The following is a 22,143-nucleotide window of genomic DNA, read 5'->3' as shown; positions in this document are numbered from 1 at the left end:
AGAGAGGGAGAACGATGTGGGAGAGAGAACAGACCAGAACAGAGAGGGAGAACGATGTGGGAGAGAGAACAGACCAGAACAGAGAGGGAGAACGATGTGGGAGAGAGAACAGACCAGAACAGAGGGAGAGAACGATGTGGGAGAGAGAACAGACCAGAACTGAGAGAACGATGTGGGAGAGAGAACAGACCAGAACAGAGAGAACGATGTGGGAGAGAGAACAGACCAGAACAGAGAGAACGATGTGGGAGAGAGAACAGACCAGAACAGAGAGAACGATGTGGGAGAGAGAACAGACCAGAACAGAGAGAACGATGTGGGAGAGAGAACAGACCAGAACAGAGAGAACGATGTGGGAGAGAGAACTAACCAATGTTCCCTCTAAACCGCACAGCTCCACCAAGACTGCCGCGCATAAAATAAAATACCAGCCACCGCCCAGAGGTCGCAGAAGATTGAACTCCTCAACTTTAGTTTACACCAGTGTTTCCAACTCCGGTCGTCCTGTGCCTCCAGCAGCACACGCTGTTGTTGCCCCAGACAAACATACCTGATTCAACTAGTCAATGGCTTGATTATTAGTTTGATTTAACCTTTATTTAACTAGGCAAGTCAGTTAAGAACAAATTCTTATTTACAATGACGGCCTACCGGGGAACAGTGGGTTAACTGCCTTGTTCAGGGGAACAGTGGGCTAACTGCCTTGTTCAGGGGAACAGTGGGCTAACTGCCTTGTTCAGGGGAACAGTGGGTTAACTGCCTTGTTCAGGGGAACAGTGGGTTAACTGCCTTGTTCAGGGGAACAGTGGGCTAACTGCCTTGTTCAGGGGAACAGTGGGCTAACTGCCTTGTTCAGGGGAACAGTGGGCTAACTGCCTTGTTCAGGGGAACAGTGGGCTAACTGCCTTGTTCAGGGGAACAGTGGGCTAACTGCCTTGTTCAGGGGAACAGTGGGCTAACTGCCTTGTTCAGGGGAACAGTGGGCTAACTGCCTTGTTCAGGGGAACAGTGGGCTAACTGCCTTGTTCAGGGGAACAGTGGGCTAACTGCCTTGTTCAGGGGAACAGTGGGCTAACTGCCTTGTTCAGGGGAACAGTGGGCTAACTGCCTTGTTCAGGGGAACAGTGGGCTAACTGCCTTGTTCAGGGGAACAGTGGGCTAACTGCCTTGTTCAGGGGAACAGTGGGCTAACTGCCTTGTTCAGGGGCAGAACGACAGCTCTGGGATTTGATCTAGCAACCTTTCGGTTACTGGCCCAACACACCGATATTGGCCAGACAACACAAATCCCAGAAGTGCCTTATTGTTATTATAAACTGGTTATCAACATAATTAGAACAGTAAAAAGTGATTTGTTTGTCGTAGCCGTGTTATACGGTCTGATATACCACGGCTGTCAGCCAATCAGCATCCAGGGCTGGAACCACGGCTGTCAGCCAATCAGCATCCAGGGCTAGAACCACGGCTGTCAGCCAATCAGCATCCAGGGCTGGAACCACGGCTGTCAGCCAATCAGCATCCAGGGCTGGAACCACGGCTGTCAGCCAATCAGCATCCAGGGCTGGAACCACGGCTGTCAGCCAATCAGCATCCAGGGCTAGAACCACAGCTGTCAGCCAATCAGCATCCAGGGCTAGAACCACAGCTGTCAGCCAATCAGCATCCAGGGCTAGAACCACGGCTGTCAGCCAAGCAGCATCCAGGGCTAGAACCACGGCTGTCAGCCAATCAGCATCCAGGACTAGAACCACGGCTGTCAGCCAATCAGCATCCAGGGCTCAACCCACCCAGTTTGTGATGTTTAAGACGTTGTCTGACTGGCTTTAATACATGACCTACTTTGATCCCACTAACTCAAATGTTATCATCTTCTCTGTCTGCCTTCCTACCTCTCTCTATGTCTGCCTCTCTGTCTGCCTGCCTCTCTGTCCGTCTGTCCGTCTGTCCGTCTGTCCGTCTGTCCGTCTGTCTGTCCGTCTGTCCGTCTGTCTGTCTGTCTGTCTGTCTGTCTGCCTGCCTCTCTGTCTCCATCCCTCTGTCTCCATCCCTCTGTCTCTCTAGCAGGTTACCTGTCCTTAGGTGTGACACTTGGACCCAGAGGGACACAGACAGACACCCCGGTCTGCAGTTGGTGTAGCAGAGAGAGAACATGGCTTTGTCGTTTAAGAAAGACCTGGAGAAGTACAAGGAGATTGACGAGGATGAGATCCTTAACAACCTGTCAGAGCAGGAACTCAAACAACTGGAGACTGCTCTGGAGGAGATGGACCCAGAGGTATGGAGGGGGGGGGGTCTCACTGCTCTGGAGGAGATGGACCCAGAGGTATGGAGGGGGGGGGGGGGGGGTCTCACTGCTCTGGAGGAGATGGACCCAGAGGTGAGGGGGGGGGGGGGGGGTCTCACTGCTCTGGAGGAGATGGACCCAGAGGTATGGAGGGGGGGGGTCTCAGTCTGTTTCTGTGTATTCCTTGTGTTTTCTCCTTGTTCGCCAGACAGACATCTCATTCTTATCAACTTTTAACCTCCCAACTCCCAATCCTCAACTCTCAATGTTGGGAAATGTAAGGGAGAAGGAAAGAGAATGTGTGTGTTGATTCTGCATGCAGTCTGCAAAGCCTTTCTATGTAGATTAGCACGCAGAGTTAGAGGAGGAGGAGGCGCGGCAGAGTAGAGGAGGAGGAGGAGGCGCGGCAGAGTAGAGGAGGAGGCGCGGCAGAGTAGAGGAGGAGGAGGAGGAGGCGCGGCAGAGTAGAGGAGGAGGAGGAGGAGGCGCGGCAGAGTGGAGGAGGAGGCGCGGCAGAGTTATAGGAGGAGGAGGCGCGGCAGAGAGAGGAGGAGGAGGCGCGGCAGAGTAGAGGAGGAGGAGGAGACGCGGCAGAGTAGATGAGGAGGAGGAGGAGACGCGGCAGAGTAGAGGAGGAGGAGGAGGAGGCGCGGTAGAGGAGGAGGAGGAGGAGACGCGGCAGAGTAGAGGAGGAGGAGGAGGAGACGCGGCAGAGTAGAGGAGGAGGAGGAGGAGGCGCGGTAGAGGAGGAGGAGGCGCGGCAGAGTAGAGGAGGAGGAGGAGGAGGCGCGGCAGAGTAGAGGAGGAGGAGGCGCGGCAGAGTAGAGGAGGAGGCGCGGCAGAGTAGAGGAGGAGGCGCGGCAGAGTAGAGGAGGAGGCGCGGCAGAGTAGAGGAGGAGGCGCGGCAGAGTAGAGGAGGAGGCGCGGCAGAGTAGAGGAGGAGGCGCGGCAGAGTAGAGGAGGAGGCGCGGCAGAGTAGAGGAGGAGGCGCGGCAGAGTAGAGGAGGAGGAGGCGCGGCAGAGTAGAGTAGAGGAGGAGGAGGCGCGGCAGAGTAGAGTAGAGGAGGAGGCGCGGCAGTGTAGAGGAGGAGCAGAGTAGTGATACCCCTCCAGGTCTGAGAGGTTTATGTTCCTTTTCAAGGGCCAGAGTGAGATTAAACAGCCCTTTATATGTGATATTACACAATACACACCAACAGAAGTATTGGGAAAACGGCCCTTTATATGTGATATTACACAATACACACCAACAGAAGTATTGGGAAAACGGCCCTTTATATGTGATATTACACAATACACACCAACAGAAGTATTGGGAAAACGGCCCTTTATATGTGATATTACACAATACACACCAACAGAAGTATTGGGAAAACGGCCCTTTATATGTGATATTACACAATACACACCAACAGAAGTATTGGGAAAATGGCCCTTTATATGTGATATTACACAATACACACCAACAGAAGTATTGGGAAAACGGCCCTTTATATGTGATATTACACAATACACACCAACAGAAGTATTGGGAAAACGGCCCTTTATATGTGATATTACACAATACACACCAACAGAAGTATTGGGAAAACGGCCCTTTATATGTGATATTACACAATACACACCAACAGAAGTATTGGGAAAACGGCCCTTTATATGTGATATTACACAATACACCCCAACAGAAGTATTGGGAAAACGGCCCTTTATATGTGATAATACACACCAACAGAAGTATTGGGAAAACGTCCCTTTATATGTGATATTACACAATACACACCAACAGAAGTATTGGGAAAACGGCCCTTTAAATGTGATATTACACAATACACACCAACAGAAGTATTGGGAAAACGTCCCTTTATAAGTGATATTACACAATACACCCCAACAGAAGTATTGGGAATAGGACAATGTGTTACATCTCAAGTAGAGAGCATCATAAACATTCTTCTGGTCTTTCACTTATACACAGCATGAAGGAGATCCACTAACTAGGCCACCATAGAAACTCCACCCAACACAGCACCGAATGCAGCCCTGATGTTTTTAAACATGGCACATGAATTCACCAATCAGTCAATAAACCCATGTATCCACCCCTCCGTGTCTCCCCCCCCCCCCAGAATGCATTGCTGCCAGCGTCGATGCGTCAGAAGGACCACACAGTGAAAGCAGCCACCGGCCCCTACAGCAGAGAGAAGCTACTCAGTTTTCTGGAGAAGGAGGCCCTGGAGTACAAAGACAGAGATGATGTTGTGTCTTTCTCTGGAGAGAGGAAAGGTAGGAGGCCCTGGAGTACAAAGACAGAGATGATGTAGTGTCTTTCTCTGGAGAAAGGAAAGGTAGGAGGCCCTGGAGTACAAAGACAGAGATGATGTAGTGTCTTTCTCTGGAGAAAGGAAAGGTAGGATGCCCTGGAGTACAAAGACAGAGATGATGTTGTGTCTTTCTCTGGAGAAAGGAAAGGTAGGAGGCCCTGGAGTACAAAGACAGAGGTGATGTAGTGTCTTTCTCTGGAGAAAGGAAAGGTAGGAGGCCCTGGAGTACAAAGACAGAGATGATGTTGTGTCTTTCTCTGGAGAGAGGAAAGGTAGGAGGCCCTGGAGTATAAAGACAGAGATGATGTAGTGTCTTTCTCTGGAGAGAGGAAAGGTAGGAGGCCCTGGAGTACAAAGACAGAGATGATGTTGTGTCTTTCTCTGGAGAGAGGAAAGGTAGGAGGCCCTGGAGTATAAAGACAGAGATGATGTAGTGTCTTTCTCTGGAGAAAGGAAAGGTAGGAGGCCCTGGAGTACAAAGACAGAGATGATGTAGTGTCTTTCTCTGGAGAAAGGAAAGGTAGGAGGCCCTGGAGTACAAAGACAGAGATGATGTAGTGTCTTTCTCTGGAGAGAGGAAAGGTAGGAGGCCCTGGAGTACAAAGACAGAGATGATGTTGTGTCTTTCTCTGGAGAGAGGAAAGGTAGGAGGCCCTGGAGTATAAAGACAGAGATGATGTAGTGTCTTTCTCTGGAGAGAGGAAAGGTCGGAGGCCCTGGAGTACAAAGACAGAGATGATGTAGTGTCTTTCTCTGGAGAAAGGAAAGGTAGGAGGCCCTGGAGTACAAAGACAGAGATGATGTTGTGTCTTTCTCTGGAGAGAGGAAAGGTAGGGGGAACCTGGTGTATGTTCAGACCTTGTGCAGTGTTTCCCCTACGATGTTTCTCAGGAGCTGTGGCAAAAGTAGCCGGGGGGAGGGGGGGGGTCTGGGGGCATGCTACCCTGGAGGGGGGTCAGGAGAATGACTGAGAAATGATATTCTACTCCAAAATGCATGACGTTATCTGAAATATAACTGATTTGGCCCACTGCACTGAGACATGATGAGGAGCAAGCGGTGGCTGTGGGCTTCTGTCTCTCATTCGCTCTGTTTGCTACAAATATACATTGTAACGTATCACTCGGATCTAACTTCTTGAAGCTAGGGGGCAGAATTTTTATGTTTGGAAAAATAACGTTCCCAATGTAAGCTGCCTATTTCTCAGGTCCAGATACTAGAATATGCATATAATTGACAGAGTAGGATAGAAAACACTCTAAAGTTTCTAAAACTGTCAAAATATTGTCTGTGAGTATAACAGAACTGATTTTGCAGGCGAAAACCTGAGGAAATCCAAACCGGAAGTGACTCTTATTTTGAAAAATCACTGTTCCATTGCCTGCCTTTCGTCCATTTGAATGGATATCAACCAGATTCCTTTTCCAATGGCTTCCTCAGGGTGTGAACAGTCTTTAGACATAGTTTCAAGCTTTTATTCTGAAAAATTAGCGAGATTTATCAAAACGTGTCAGTGGATAGACGGAGGTCCTTACATTAGTTCATGCGCTCGACACTGGTTGCTCGACATTTTCTTTCTCTCCAGTATTGAATAGTTTACAATCCGGTTGAAATATTATCGATTATTGATGTTAAAAACAACCTGAGGATTGATTATTAAAAATGTTTGACATGTTTCTACGAACTTTACGGATACTTTTTGGAATTTTCGTCAAGCCTTGATGACGTGCCTAAGGCTGTGGAATACTGAACATAATGCGCCAAACAAATGGAGTTTTGTGGGTGACTAGAGATGGTGTGGGTGACTAGAGATGGTGTGGGTGACTAGAGATGTTGTGGGTGACTAGAGATGGTGTGGGTGACTAGAGATGGTGTGGGTGACTAGAGATGGTGTGGGTGACTAGAGATGGTGTGGGTGACTAGAGATGGTGTGGGTGACTAGAGATGGTGTGGGTGACTAGAGATGGTGTGGGTGACTAGAGATGGTGTGGGTGACTAGAGATGGTGTGGGTGACTAGAGATGGTGTGGGTGACTAGAGATGGTGTGGGTGACTAGAGATGGTGTGGGTGACTAGAGATGGTGTGGGTGACTAGAGATGGTGTGGGTGACTAGAGATGGTGTGGGTGACTAGAGATGGTGTGGGTGACTAGAGATGGTGTGGGTGACTAGAGATGGTGTGGGTGACCAGAGATGGTGTGGGCAATGTTTAGATGTTGTGGGAAATGTTTATGGGCAATGTTTTTTAGTTGTTGTGGGTAATGTTTAGATGTTGTGGGTAACCAATATATGTTGTGGGTAATGTTTTAGATGTTGTGGGTAATGTTTTAGATGTTGTGGGTAACCATAGATGTTGTGGGTGATGTTTAGATGTTGTGGGTAATGTTTAGATGGTGTGGGTAACCATAGATGTTGTGGGTAACCATAGATGTTGTGGGTAACCATAGATGTTGTGGGTAACCATAGATGTTGTGGGTAACCATAGATGTTGTGGGTAATGTTTAGATGTTGTGGGTAACCATAGATGTTGTGGGTAATGTTTAGATGTTGTGGGTAATGTTTGTGGTCTTGAAGGGAAGGCTCTGTTTCATACAGGTGTGTATTGTATTGCAGGCATGTTGACTTTCTAAGTGTCAGCCCCAGGTGTGTGTGTGTGTGTGTGTGTGTGTGTGAGATTGCTCTCAGCTGTAATCAGTCCACTGCTGTGTCTGCAGGTATTACTAATGCATGTCTACTCTGGTCTTACACAATACACAGCTGAGAGAGGACGAGGAGTGTGGGCTGGGAGAGACAGAGAGAATAGTGAGGGAGAAAAAAGCAATATGGTGGTACAGTCCTTCTACATTACTGAGGGATTTCCTTGTGCTAGGACACACACACACTTCTGGGTAGGAATACACCTTTAATGTCCCCCAGTACCAGTATGTATATAGAGCAGGGTTGGTACCTCCAGTATATATATAGAGCAGGGTGAGGGTTGGTACCTCCAGTATGTATATAGAGCAGGGTTAGGTTGGTACCTCCAGTATGTATATAGAGTAGGGTTAGGGTTGGTACCTCCAGTATGTATATAGAGCAGGGTTAGGGTTGGTACCTCCAGTATGTATATAGAGTAGGGTTAGGGGTTGTTACCTCCAGTATGTATATAGAGCAGGGTGAGGGTTGGTACCTCCAGTATGTATATAGAGCAGGGTTAGGGTTGTTACCTCCAGTATGTATATAGACCAGGGTTAGGGTTGGTACCTCCAGTATGTATATAGAGTAGGGTTGCTACCTCCAGTATGTATATAGAGCAGGTTTAGGGTTGGTACCTCCAGTATGTATATAGAGTAGGGTTAGGGTTGGTACCTCCAGTATGTATATAGAGCAGGGTTAGGGTTGGTACCTCCAGTATGTATATAGAGTAGGGTTAGGGTTGGTACCTCCAGTATGTATATAGAGCAGGGTGAGGGTTGGTACCTCCAGTATGTATATAGAGCAGGGTTAGGGTTGTTACCTCCAGTATGTATATAGAGCAGGGTGAGGGTTGGTCCCTCCAGTATGTATATAGAGCAGGGTTAGGGTTGGTACCTCCAGTATGTATATAGAGCAGGGTTAGGGTTGGTACCTCCAGTATGTATATAGAGCTGGGTTAGGGTTGGTACCTCCAGTATGTATATAGAGCAGGGTGAGGGTTGGTACCTCCAGTATGTATATAGAGCTGGGTTAGGGTTGGTACCTCCAGTATGTATATAGAGCAGGGTTGGTACCTCCAGTATGTATATAGAGCAGGGTTGGTACCTCCAGTATGTATATAGAGCAGGGGTAGGGTTGGTACCTCCAGTATGTATATAGAGCAGGGTTAGGGTTGGTACCTCCAGTATGTATATAGAGCAGGGTTGGTACCTCCAGTATGTATATAGAGCAGGGTTAGGGTTGGTACCTCCAGTATATATATAGAGCAGGGTTAGGGTTGGTACCTCCAGTATGTATATAGAGCAGGGTTAGGGTTGGTACCTCCAGTATATATATAGAGCAGGGTTAGGGTTGTTACCTCCAGTATGTATATAGAGCAGGGTTGGTACCTCCAGTATGTATATAGAGCAGGGTTAGGGTTGGTACCTCCAGTATGTATATAGAGCAGGGTTGGTACCTCCAGTATGTATATAGAGCAGGGTTGTTACCTCCAGTATGTATATAGAGCAGGGTTGTTACCTCCAGTATGTATATAGAGCAGGGTTAGGGTTGGTACCTCCAGTATGTATATAGAGCAGGGTGAGGGTTGGTACCTCCAGTATGTATATAGAGCAGGGTGAGGGTTGGTACCTCCAGTATGTATATAGAGCAGGGTTAGGGTTGTTACCTCCAGTATATATATAGAGCAGGGTTGTTACCTCCAGTATGTATATAGAGCAGGGTTAGGGTTGGTACCTCCAGTATGTATATAGAGCAGGGTTAGGGTTGGTACCTCCAGTATGTATATAGAGTAGGGTTGCTACCTCCAGTATGTATATAGAGCAGGGTTAGGGTTGGTACCTCCAGTATGTATATAGAGTAGGGTTGCTACCTCCAGTATGTATATAGAGCAGGGTTAGGGTTGGTACCTCCAGTATGTATATAGAGCAGGTTTAGGGTTGGTACCTCCAGTATGTATATAGAGCAGGTTTAGGGTTGTTACCTCCAGTATGTATATAGAGCAGGGTGAGGGTTGGTACCTCCAGTATGTATATAGAGCAGGGTTAGGTTGGTACCTCCAGTATGTATATAGAGCAGGGTTAGGTTGGTACCTCCAGTATGTATATAGAGCAGGGTTAGGGTTGGTACCTCCAGTATGTATATAGAGCAGGTTTAGGGTTGGTACCTCCAGTATGTATATAGAGCAGGTTTAGGGTTGTTACCTCCAGTATGTATATAGAGCAGGGTGAGGGTTGGTACCTCCAGTATGTATATAGAGCAGGGTTAGGTTGGTACCTCCAGTATGTATATAGAGCAGGGTTAGGTTGGTACCTCCAGTATGTATATAGAGCAGGGTTAGGGTTGTTACCTCCAGTATGTATATAGAGCAGGGTGAGGGTTGGTCCCTCCAGTATGTATATAGAGCAGGGTTAGGGTTGGTACCTCCAGTATGTATATAGAGCAGGGTTAGGGTTGGTACCTCCAGTATGTATATAGAGCTGGGTTAGGGTTGGTACCTCCAGTATGTATATAGAGCAGGGTGAGGGTTGGTACCTCCAGTATGTATATAGAGCTGGGTTAGGGTTGGTACCTCCAGTATGTATATAGAGCAGGGTTGGTACCTCCAGTATGTATATAGAGCAGGGTTGGTACCTCCAGTATGTATATAGAGCAGGGGTAGGGTTGGTACCTCCAGTATGTATATAGAGCAGGGTTAGGGTTGGTACCTCCAGTATGTGTATATAGAGCAGGGTTGGTACCTCCAGTATGTATATAGAGCAGGGTTAGGGTTGGTACCTCCAGTATATATATAGAGCAGGGTTAGGGTTGGTACCTCCAGTATGTATATAGAGCAGGGTTAGGGTTGGTACCTCCAGTATATATATAGAGCAGGGTTAGGGTTGTTACCTCCAGTATGTATATAGAGCAGGGTTGGTACCTCCAGTATGTATATAGAGCAGGGTTAGGGTTGGTACCTCCAGTATGTATATAGAGCAGGGTTGGTACCTCCAGTATGTATATAGAGCAGGGTTGTTACCTCCAGTATGTATATAGAGCAGGGTTGTTACCTCCAGTATGTATATAGAGCAGGGTTAGGGTTGGTACCTCCAATATGTATATAGAGCAGGGTGAGGGTTGGTACCTCCAGTATGTATATAGAGCAGGGTGAGGGTTGGTACCTCCAGTATGTATATAGAGCAGGGTTAGGGTTGTTACCTCCAGTATATATATAGAGCAGGGTTGTTACCTCCAGTATGTATATAGAGCAGGGTTAGGGTTGGTACCTCCAGTATGTATATAGAGCAGGGTTAGGGTTGGTACCTCCAGTATGTATATAGAGTAGGGTTGCTACCTCCAGTATGTATATAGAGCAGGGTTAGGGTTGGTACCTCCAGTATGTATATAGAGTAGGGTTGCTACCTCCAGTATGTATATAGAGCAGGGTTAGGGTTGGTACCTCCAGTATGTATATAGAGCAGGTTTAGGGTTGGTACCTCCAGTATGTATATAGAGCAGGTTTAGGGTTGTTACCTCCAGTATGTATATAGAGCAGGGTGAGGGTTGGTACCTCCAGTATGTATATAGAGCAGGGTTAGGTTGGTACCTCCAGTATGTATATAGAGCAGGGTTAGGTTGGTACCTCCAGTATGTATATAGAGCAGGGTTAGGGTTGGTACCTCCAGTATGTATATAGAGCAGGTTTAGGGTTGGTACCTCCAGTATGTATATAGAGCAGGTTTAGGGTTGTTACCTCCAGTATGTATATAGAGCAGGGTGAGGGTTGGTACCTCCAGTATGTATATAGAGCAGGGTTAGGTTGGTACCTCCAGTATGTATATAGAGCAGGGTTAGGTTGGTACCTCCAGTATGTATATAGAGCAGGGTTAGGGTTGGTACCTCCAGTATGTATATAGAGCAGGTTTAGGGTTGGTACCTCCAGTATGTATATAGAGCAGGTTTAGGGTTGGTACCTCCAGTATGTATATAGAGCAGGGTGAGGGTTGGTACCTCCAGTATGTATATAGAGCAGGGTTAGGTTGGTACCTCCAGTATGTATATAGAGCAGGGTTAGGTTGGTACCTCCAGTATGTATATAGAGCAGGGTTAGGGTTGGTACCTCCAGTATGTATATAGAGCAGGTTTAGGGTTGGTACCTCCAGTATGTATATAGAGCAGGTTTAGGGTTGGTACCTCCAGTATGTATATAGAGCAGGGTGAGGGTTGGTACCTCCAGTATGTATATAGAGCAGGGTTAGGTTGGTACCTCCAGTATGTATATAGAGCAGGGTTAGGTTGGTACCTCCAGTATGTATATAGAGCAGGGTGAGGGTTGGTACCTCCAGTATGTATATAGAGCAGGGTGAGGGTTGGTACCTCCAGTATGTATATAGAGCAGGGTGAGGGTTGGTACCTCCAGTATGTATATAGAGCAGGGGTAGGGTTGGTACCTCCAGTATGTATATAGAGCAGGGTGAGGGTTGGTACCTCCAGTATGTATATAGAGCAGGGTTGGTACCTCCAGTATGTATATAGAGCAGGGTTAGGGTTGGTACCTCCAGTATGTATATAGAGCAGGGTTAGGGTTGGTACCTCCAGTATATATATAGAGCAGAGGTAGGGTTGGTACCTCCAGTATGTATATAGAGCAGGGTTAGGGTTGGTACCTCCAGTATGTATATAGAGCAGGGTTAGGGTTGGTACCTCCAGTATATATATAGAGCAGGGGTAGGGTTGGTACCTCCAGTATGTATATAGAGCAGGGTGAGGGTTGGTACCTCCAGTATGTATATAGAGCAGGGTTAGGTTGGTACCTCCAGTATGTATATAGAGCAGGGTTAGGTTGGTACCTCCAGTATGTATATAGAGCAGGGTTAGGGTTGGTACCTCCAGTATGTATATAGAGCAGGTTTAGGGTTGGTACCTCCAGTATGTATATAGAGCAGGTTTAGGGTTGGTACCTCCAGTATGTATATAGAGCAGGGTGAGGGTTGGTACCTCCAGTATGTATATAGAGCAGGGTTAGGTTGGTACCTCCAGTATGTATATAGAGCAGGGTTAGGTTGGTACCTCCAGTATGTATATAGAGCAGGGTTGGTACCTCCAGTATGTATATAGAGCAGGGTGAGGGTTGGTACCTCCAGTATGTATATAGAGCAGGGTGAGGGTTGGTACCTCCAGTATGTATATAGAGCAGGGTGAGGGTTGGTACCTCCAGTATGTATATAGAGCAGGGGTAGGGTTGGTACCTCCAGTATGTATATAGAGCAGGGTGAGGGTTGGTACCTCCAGTATGTATATAGAGCAGGGTTGGTACCTCCAGTATGTATATAGAGCAGGGTTAGGGTTGGTACCTCCAGTATGTATATAGAGCAGGGTTAGGGTTGGTACCTCCAGTATATATATAGAGCAGGGGTAGGGTTGGTACCTCCAGTATGTATATAGAGCAGGGTTAGGGTTGGTACCTCCAGTATGTATATAGAGCAGGGTTAGGGTTGGTACCTCCAGTATATATATAGAGCAGGGGTAGGGTTGGTACCTCCAGTATGTATATAGAGCAGGGTTAGGGTTGGTACCTCCAGTATGTATATAGAGCAGGGTTGGTACCTCCAGTATGTATATAGAGCAGGGTTGTTACCTCCAGTATATATATAGAGCAGGGTTAGGGTTGGTACCTCCAGTATGTATATAGAGCAGGGTTAGGGTTGGTACCTCCAGTATGTATATAGAGCAGGGTTAGGGTTGGTACCTCCAGTATGTATATAGAGTAGGGTTGGTACCTCCAGTATGTATATAGAGCAGGGTTAGGGTTGGTACCTCCAGTATGTATATAGAGCAGGGTTAGGGTTGGTACCTCCAGTATGTATATAGAGCAGGGTTAGGGTTGGTACCTCCAGTATGTATATAGAGCAGGGTTAGGGTTGGTACCTCCAGTATGTATATAGAGTAGGGTTGGTACCTCCAGTATGTATATAGAGCAGGGTTAGGGTTGGTACCTCCAGTATGTATATAGAGCAGGGTTAGGGTTGGTACCTCCAGTATGTATATAGAGCAGGGTTAGGGTTGGTACCTCCAGTATGTATATAGAGCAGGGTTAGGGTTGGTACCTCCAGTATGTATATAGAGCAGGGTTAGGGTTGGTACCTCCAGTATGTATATAGAGCAGGGTTAGGGTTGGTACCTCCAGTATGTATATAGAGCAGGGTTAGGTTGGTTACCTCCAGTATGTATATAGAGCAGGGTTGGTACCTCCAGTATGTATATAGAGCAGGGTTAGGGTTGGTACCTCCAGTATGTATATAGAGCAGGGTTAGGGTTGGTACCTCCAGTATGTATATAGAGCAGGGTTAGGGGTTGGTACCTCCAGTATGTATATAGAGCAGGGTGAGGGTTGGTACCTCCAGTATGTATATAGAGCAGGTTTAGGGTTGGTACCTCCAGTATGTATATAGAGCAGGTTTAGGGTTGGTACCTCCAGTATGTATATAGAGCAGGTTTAGGGTTGGTACCTCCAGTATGTATATAGAGCAGGTTTAGGGTTGGTCCCTCCGGTAGAATTCCAGAACCATGACGTCATGGCCCCTGATCTCTGGAGAGGAAGTCTGTCAGGAATAACCTCACACACATTGCTCTTCCCTCACCCCACTGTGTGTGTGGTGAAAGACCATAGCAACAACTCTTGTTATCAGCAGGGGCTGATTTAATGAGTCTAGTGGAATTTACATTCGATTAGACCGTAAAGTGATTTGTGTTTTACTTGTTGTATAAACACACCATGGTCACCAAACTCTGACTAAGTGGACTGGACAAGAGTTTCTGGAGAGATTGAGAGCTTTTCAGTGATGAGCACAATTGAATATTAGCAGCACAGATGTGCATCCCAGTAATGTTCAGCAGTGGGAAGGACACGTCACACCTGGAACACACAGCCTACATCTGCTGGTGAGCTGCAGGGGAGCAAGCGATGAGTGTGAAGACAGGCTCTGCCTCTGGTTATACACATCGCACAGGTGACTCTCTTGCTTCGCCGTAGCGAACCAGTCACCACCAGCCTCCTAGTTAGCTACCCTTTGCCTGGTGAAAGAGATACTTCAGGATTTCGTCAATGAGGCCCTTAGACTTCATCATTGAGCCAACGCTAGTTAGAGGTCGTTTTGCAAGCCAGTGCTAACTTCCTTCATACTGGACACAGAGGCATACAAATGGTATCAGTGATGTCATCTGACTCTGGGGGAAGTTGATATAGGGCCTCACTGCCAAAATCCCCAAGTATCCCTTTAAGAAACATAAGCTGCTTTACAAAATGAAAACAATAGCAGCAGTGAGTTTAATAGTAAAACAGTCTAGCTGTGATTGTCTCTCCCTTTAGTATAGAAAAGTAGTGCATTCGTAGTCTCACTCAACCCTCCCACTTTCCCCGCTGCGTTTCATAGCCAGGTTCTGTAGCCAAGTCTCCCACTTCCTCAGAGAAAACGTCTTGATTCTAGCCCTTACCGTTCAAAAGATATTTCCCATAACACCGCCACTACGTATTTTATTATTGTTGTGCCTCTCTCTTTCTCTCTCTAAAATGGCCCAATGTTTTCTTCATTTTGACAATAACTACAGTAAATCATTATTCAAAGGACAAAAATGTGACTTAAGTCTAGACTAAATCTAAAGAGTGCCAAAATGAACAGTGATCCACTCACTGACTCCCATTCTGTAACAGCCTGTAGAGAGGCTCCGTTCTGTAACGGCCTGTAGAGGCTCCGTTCTGTAACGGCCTGTGGAGAGGCTCCGTTCTGTAACGGCCTGTGGAGAGGCTCCATTCTGTAACGGCCTGTAGAGAGGCTCCGTTCTGTAACGGCCTGTGGAGAGGCTCCGTTCAGTAACGGCCTGTGGAGAGGCTCCGTTCTGTAACGGCCTGTGGAGAGGCTCCGTTCTGCAACGGCCTGTGGAGAGGCTCCGTTCTGCAACGGCCTGTGGAGAGGCTCCGGTCTGTAACGGCCTGTGGAGAGGCTCCGGTCTGTAACGGCCTGTAGAGAGGCTCCATTCTGTAACGGCCTGTAGAGAGGCTCCGTTCTGTAACGGCCTGTGGAGAGGCTCCGTTCTGTAACGGCCTGTAGAGAGGCTCCGTTCTGTAACAGCTGGTGAGAAATTACAGGAAAGGGTTGAGAAACAGTGTAGAGGGTTTGAGATGTGGCTATGACTGGACTCTGTGGCTCTCCCTCTCTCTCTCTCTCTTTCTCTCTCTCTTTTTCTCTCTCTCTCTCTCTCTCTCTCTCTCTCTCTCTCTCTCTCTCTCTCTCTCTCTCTCTCTCGCTCTCTCTTTCTCTCTCTCTCTTGCTCTCTTTGTCTCTCTCTGTCTCTGTGTGTTTGTCTCACTCATTCTCTCTGGCTTGACTTCACTTCCTGAAAGCCAATAAACAGCTATTAGACGGCCATTCTGTGTCAGTCCCTGTGGACAACAGTTTCAGTTACCCCCATTATAGACAGACACAGAGAGAAGCACCCAGTAGGACCTAGTCTCTGTAGTACATACAACCTCACAGATATTTGACATGTAGGATATCACCTGTAGAGGAAGGAAAATGTAATGCAGAGACATTTCAACCACTGTGTGTTAACCAGAAGGCTGTAACTGTGGCTGTAAGTGCTGGGGATAGTAGGCTAACTGGTAGCTGACTCTCCCCCAGAGGGCCTGACACAGGAAGTGGGGTGTTGTGGGTAATGGCTGTATTTACTGTTTAGAGGCTTTTCAGGAAGTGCCAAGGCCCCCTCGAGACTGCCTTTTAGACTGGAGAGTAGGGAGGGGCGGAGGGTGTTCTGTTGGAGGGTGTTCTGTTGGAGGGGACTGAAGGACAATTAGATTGAAGTTTGAGTCATTTAGCAGACGCACTTATTCAGAGCCACTTCTAGTAGTGAGTGATACATTCCCATGAAGGAAACGGTCACGGTATCATTTTCCTGTTTTTAAAGTGGGGGGGTTGGGGGCAGAGGCACAGAGGCTGTTCTCCTTGAGGGAATTGTGTGGCAGGAGGAGGGGCTACTGAAGGAAAGGCTACTGTATATTATTTTAGAGTGGGGGGGGGGGGGGGGGCTGATGGGGTTGTCTGGTACTGTATTTGGACACCTTTGACTGGTGTCATTTAAAGGTTTTTCTTTATTTTTTACTATTTTCTACATTGTAGAATAATAGTGAAGACATTAAACTATGAAATAACACAAAATATAAAATATATTTTGATTTGTTTACCACTTTTTTTGGTTAGTACATGATTCCATATGTGTTATTTCATAGTTTTGATGTCTTCACTATTATTCTACAATGTAGAAAATTGTTTTTGTTTTTTAAATAAGAAAAACCCTTGAATGAGTAGGTGTGTCCAAACCTTTGAGTTGTACTGAATATGAAATATGAGTGAAAGTGTAATCAATGTGTAACAACTACATTAAAGGGTTACGTGCTGAAGGGGTTAGGGGGAATAGCTGCCTCTGTATGTAGCTGTGTGTTGTAACGTCTGGACAACAAGTTAGTTGCCCCAGCAGCAGCATAGAGGAGTTGAGACTTTACTCTCTGTTCCGTGACTTCCTGTCTCTCTTTCCTTCTGCTGGGTTTCCATGGCAATGCCTCCGGGCCTGACTGAAGGAGGGAGAGAGACGGGGAGGGAGGGAGCGATGCAGACGGTCTTGTCTCCTCAGTCTGATGAAGATCTCCAGCTGTGTTATGTAAAGATGTCTGCTCTCTGTCTCCTCACACACACACACACACACACACACACACACACACACACACACACACACACACACCGAGACAAAGCAGAAGGGTTCATGGGTAGACGCTACACAGGACAGACAGAAATAGCAGCAACCAGACAGAGCAGACTAGAACACACTGTACCACTTAGATACAGTCCATCCTGCAGTAGAACACAATGTACCACTTAGATACAGTCCATCCTGCAGTAGAACACACTGTACCACTTAGATACAGTCCGTCCTGCAGTAGAACACACTGTACCACTTAGATACAGTCCATCCTGCAGTAGAACACACTGTACCGCTTAGATACAGTCCATCCTGCAGTAGAACACAATGTACCACTTAGAGACAGTCCATCCTGCAGTAGAACACACTGTACCACTTAGATACAGTCCATCCTGCAGTAGAACACACTGTACCACTTAGATACAGTCCGTCCTGTAGTAGAACACACTGTACCACTTAGATACAGTCCATCCTGCAGTAGAACACACTGTACCACTTAGATACAGTCCATCCTGCAGTAGAACACACTGTACCACGTAGATACAGTCCATCCTGCAGTAGAACACACTGTACCACTTAGATACAGTCCATCCTGCAGTAGAACACACTGTACCACTTAGATACAGTCCATCCTGCAGTAGAACACACTGTACCACTTAGATACAGTCCATCCTGCAGTAGAACACACTGTACCACTTAGATACAGTCCATCCTGCAGTAGAACACACTGTACCACTTAGATACAGTCCATCCTGCAGTAGAACACACTGTACCACTTAGATACAGTCCATCCTGCAGTAGAACACACTGTACCACTTAGATACAGTCCATCCTGCAGTAGAACACACTGTACCACTTAGATACAGTCCATCCTGCAGTAGAACACACTGTACCACGTAGATACAGTCCATCCTGCAGTAGAACACACTGTACCACTTAGATACAGTCCATCCTGCAGTAGAACACACTGTACCACTTAGATACAGCTAATATACATTAGCCGCTAGGAGTTAGCGTTATGGATAAAACGACCTCAGAATGAGTTGGAGCAGCTAATATACGTTAGCCGCTAGGAGTTAGCATTATGGATAAAACGACCTCTAGAGACCCCAGAGCAAAAACATCATGACATCAATCTCAACACAGCTTAGAGAAAATGAACTAAACAAGACAAGTACATGAGTAATGGAAATGTCTTGTGTGTTCCCCAGTAAGATATGGTTCTGGGGTGTGTGCTCTGGTTTGCTGGTGGTGATGTCATTCCTAGGTACAGTAATTACAGACTGGTGTATAGATATGCAGGCAGAGAGAGTGAGAGCATGGAAAATGTGTGTAATGAGAAATAGAATACTGTGTGTGTGTGTGTGTGTGTGTGAGACATGAAACAATGACTAATGTTGTGTTAGTTCAAATAGACATAATTGAGACAAATGATAGCTGTATTATACAATTACAGAATGGAACACACACACACACACACACACACACGAGGACAGTCAGGGCTAAGCAGTCGATGTGCTTCCTAGAAGAACAATATGACCCGTCCAGATACGAAGGGTTAGAGCAGGGGTGTCAAACATACGGCCCGCGGGTTGGTTCCTGCCAATCCGTCCCGCGGCGTGATTTGAGTCCAAAAAAAATAACAATAAAAGAAATACATTAAATGTTGTTTTTGTGGGGGGAAACAAACTCAATATACTTTAAAATGACTCAAACCAAATCTAACCTGTACAACTAATAATGGACGTACAGTCATACAGTTTGTTGACTGTCCAGCTCTAATAATCACCAAAACAGTCAAGGAGCATCAAATTCCCCAAAATGATAGAGGATCTTTTCTTTTTTTTTGCCAATTTTGATGGTGGACCTCGTTTTGATGGTAAACCAATTTTGACCAATTTTCATTGTGGACCTTGTTGAAGACCGAATGCAGCCCCTGGGTTAAACACTAGTAGTGTCCTGCATCTCCCCTGGGTTAAACACTAGTAGTGTCCTGCATCTCCCCTGGGTCAAACACTAGTAGTGTCCTGCATCTCCCCTGGGTTAAACACTAGTAGTGTCCTGCATCTCCCCTGGGTTAAACACTAGTAGTGTCCTGCATCTCCCCTGGGTTAAACACTAGTAGTGTCCTGCATCTCCCCTGGGTTAAACACTAGTAGTGTCCTGCATCTCCCCTGGGTTAAGCACTAGTAGTGTCCTGCATCTCCCCTGGGTTAAACACTAGTAGTGTCCTGCATCTCCCCTGGGTTAAACACTAGTAGTGTCCTGCATCTCCCCTGGGTTAAACACTAGTAGTGTCCTGCATCTCCCCTTGGTTAAACACTAGTAGGGTCCTGCATCTCCCCTGGGTTAAACACTAGCAGGGTCCTGCATCTCCCCTGGGTTAAACACTAGTAGTGTCCTGCATCTCCCCTGGGTTAAACACTAGTAGTGTCCTGCATCTCCCCTGGGTCAAACACTAGTAGTGTCCTGCATCTCCCCTGGGTTAAACACTAGTAGTGTCCTGCATCTCCCCTGGGTTAAACACTAGTAGTGTCCTGCATCTCCCCTGGGTTAAACACTAGTAGTGTCCTGCATCTCCCCTGGGTTAAACACTAGTAGTGTCCTGCATCTCCCCTGGGTTAAGCACTAGTAGTGTCCTGCATCTCCCCTGGGTTAAACACTAGTAGTGTCCTGCATCTCCCCTGGGTCAAACACTAGTAGTGTCCTGCATCTCCCCTGGGTCAAACACTAGTAGTGTCCTGCATCTCCCCTGGGTCAAACACTAGTAGTGTCCTGCATCTCCCCTGGGTCAAACACTAGTAGTGTCCTGCATCTCCCCTGGGTTAAACACTAGTAGTGTCCTGCATCTCCCCTGGGTCAAACACTAGTAGTGTCCTGCATCTCCCCTGGTTCAAACACTAGTAGGGTCCTGCATCTCCCCTGGGTTAAACACTAGTAGGGTCCTGCATCTCCCCTGGGTTAAACACTAGTAGTGTCCTGCATCTCCCCTGGGTTAAACACTAGTAGTGTCCTGCATCTCCCCTGGGTTAAACACTAGTAGTGTCCTGCATCTCCCCTGGGTTAAACACTAGTAGTGTCCTGAATCTCCCCTGGGTTAAACACTAGTAGTGTCCTGCATCTCCCCTGGGTTAAACACTAGTAGTGTCCTGCATCTCCCCTGGGTTAAACACTAGTAGTGTCCTGCATCTCTCCTGGGTTAAACACTAGTAGTGTCCTGAATCTCCCCTGGGTTAAACACAAGTAGTGTCCTGAATCCTGGAATCTTCTAAATGTGATTTTGGGAAAGTTACTTGGGTTTTGAAACTTTAGACTCTAAAGCAGGGATGGGCAACTGGCAGATCAATCCCACCCCCCCATCGGGGTCTCATGGGGCGGCAGCGTAGCCTAGTGGTTAGAGCGTTGGACTAGTAACCGGAAGGTTGCAAGTTCAAATCCCCGAGCTGACAAGTTACAAATCTGTCGTTCTGCCCCTGAACAGGCAGTTAACCCACTGTTCCTAGGCCGTCATTGAAAATAAGAATTTGTTCTTAACTGACTTGCCTAGTTAAATAAAGGTAAAAAAAAAAAAAAAAAAAAAAACTTACTGTTGACAGTTAGATAAGTAGATACACAAGTTGCAATTTCTAAATTTGGTTGTGCATAAGCAGTTTTTCTGCTTATGTCATTCACTGATAGTCAGTCAATTAGCCCATGTCAGCAAACACAAATGTTTAGGCTGCTAAGTTAGTTTTGCGGGCAGCTATCTAAACTTGTTATCATGGTTGAATTACCGGCCGGAGAACACACTGTACCATTTAGATTTTTGGTTGTTAGTCTCACTCAGATATCATATTAAAAACTGCAAACATTTCCCCTTCATCCTATGGCTAAATGTGGTGAAAGAATATACACAGACTAAAGATTAAGTAGAAAATAGATAAATATAACCCTTCTTCAAAACATCTAACTGAATGTAGATTTGAGAATGCGCTATTGGGACCGATTTTATTGAAATTGAGTGTTATGACATTATTTGTAACAATGCAGAGTTTTTTTCTGGAGCAAAAAGGGTCTTGAGGGCTCCCGAGTGGAGCAGTAGTCTAAGGGAATGTTTGAGGTGTCACTACAGACCTGGGTTTGATCCCCGGCTGTGTCACAACTGACCGTGACCAGGAGTCCCATAGTGCGGCGCACAATTGGCCCAGCGTCATTAGGGGAGGGTTTAGCCGGGGGGGGGAACTTTAGTTGGCTTATTGCGCTCTAGCGACTCCTTATGGCGGGCCGGGCACCTGCAGGCTGACTTCAGTCGTCAGTTGAATGGTGTTTCCTCCGACACATTGGTGTGGCTGGGTGAAGTGGGCGGGGGTTAAGAAGCTAATTTCGGCAAGTCATGTTTCGGGGGAGGCATGACTCGACCTTCGCCGCTCCCGAGCCAATTGGGGAGTTGCAGCTATGAGACAAGATCAGAATTGGAAATGATGAAATTGGGGAGAAAAAGGGGGGTAGAACGAGAGAGAGAAAAAGGGGGGTAGAATGAGAGAGAGAAAAGGGGCGTCTGTACGGCTGAATTCTGTCCGGGCCCTTGGCAAGAGAATTTGAGGCCCCCATCTTGGCGGTCAAGTAAACATTTAGCGGTTTTAAATCTAATTTCCTGCAATTCTACGCATTTTGACACGTCTAATGTTGTGTTCTTATGCTCCAAACATATTAACAAAATCAATGACCGTCTGATTTGTCTAGCTTTTATTTTGTTGATTGTAAGTTCTCAAAGATTGTGGTTATTATAGGCTATTAAAAAAATGTATATATCCATTTTGTATTTGGGTTAGTTGTTTTAGTTTACACTGAAAGCGTTTTAACATCCCAAATAGTTTTTGAACCACTGCTGTAGAGGATGGGAGGAGAAAACCAACCATGTCCAAGTTAAAGGGCTGCTAGAGGATGGGAGGAGAAAACCAACCATGTCCAAGTTAAAGGGCTGCTAGAGGATGGGAGGAGAAAACCAACCATGTCCAAGTTAAAGGGCTGTAGAGGATGGGAGGAGAAAACCAACCATGTCCAAGTTAAAGGGCTGCTAGAGGATGGGAGGAGAAAACCAACCATGTCCAAGTTAAAGGGCTACTTTGGGAATTTAACAATGAGGCCCTTCTATCTAC

General features: G+C 46.7%; 1 protein-coding gene across 1 annotated transcript in view; it reads left to right on the top strand.

The window, feature by feature from the left end:
• The first annotated feature begins 2,008 nt into the window (after nucleotides 1–2,008).
• The window catches only part of LOC129834899 (tropomodulin-3-like), a 37,920-nt gene continuing 17,785 nt past the window's right edge, over nucleotides 2,009–22,143 (top strand). The window contains exons 1-2 of the mRNA XM_055900266.1: nucleotides 2,009–2,275; nucleotides 4,411–4,567. Of these exons, the coding sequence (XP_055756241.1) occupies nucleotides 2,150–2,275; nucleotides 4,411–4,567 (283 nt within the window). The 5' untranslated portion in view covers nucleotides 2,009–2,149. The remainder of the gene's footprint in view (nucleotides 2,276–4,410; nucleotides 4,568–22,143) is intronic.

The sequence above is a fragment of the Salvelinus fontinalis genome, chromosome 35 (assembly GCF_029448725.1).
Source record: "Salvelinus fontinalis isolate EN_2023a chromosome 35, ASM2944872v1, whole genome shotgun sequence".
NCBI classification, from domain to species: domain Eukaryota; kingdom Metazoa; phylum Chordata; class Actinopteri; order Salmoniformes; family Salmonidae; genus Salvelinus; species Salvelinus fontinalis.
Note: the sequence above shows the minus strand (reverse complement) of the source record. Positions and strands in the feature narration are given on the sequence as shown.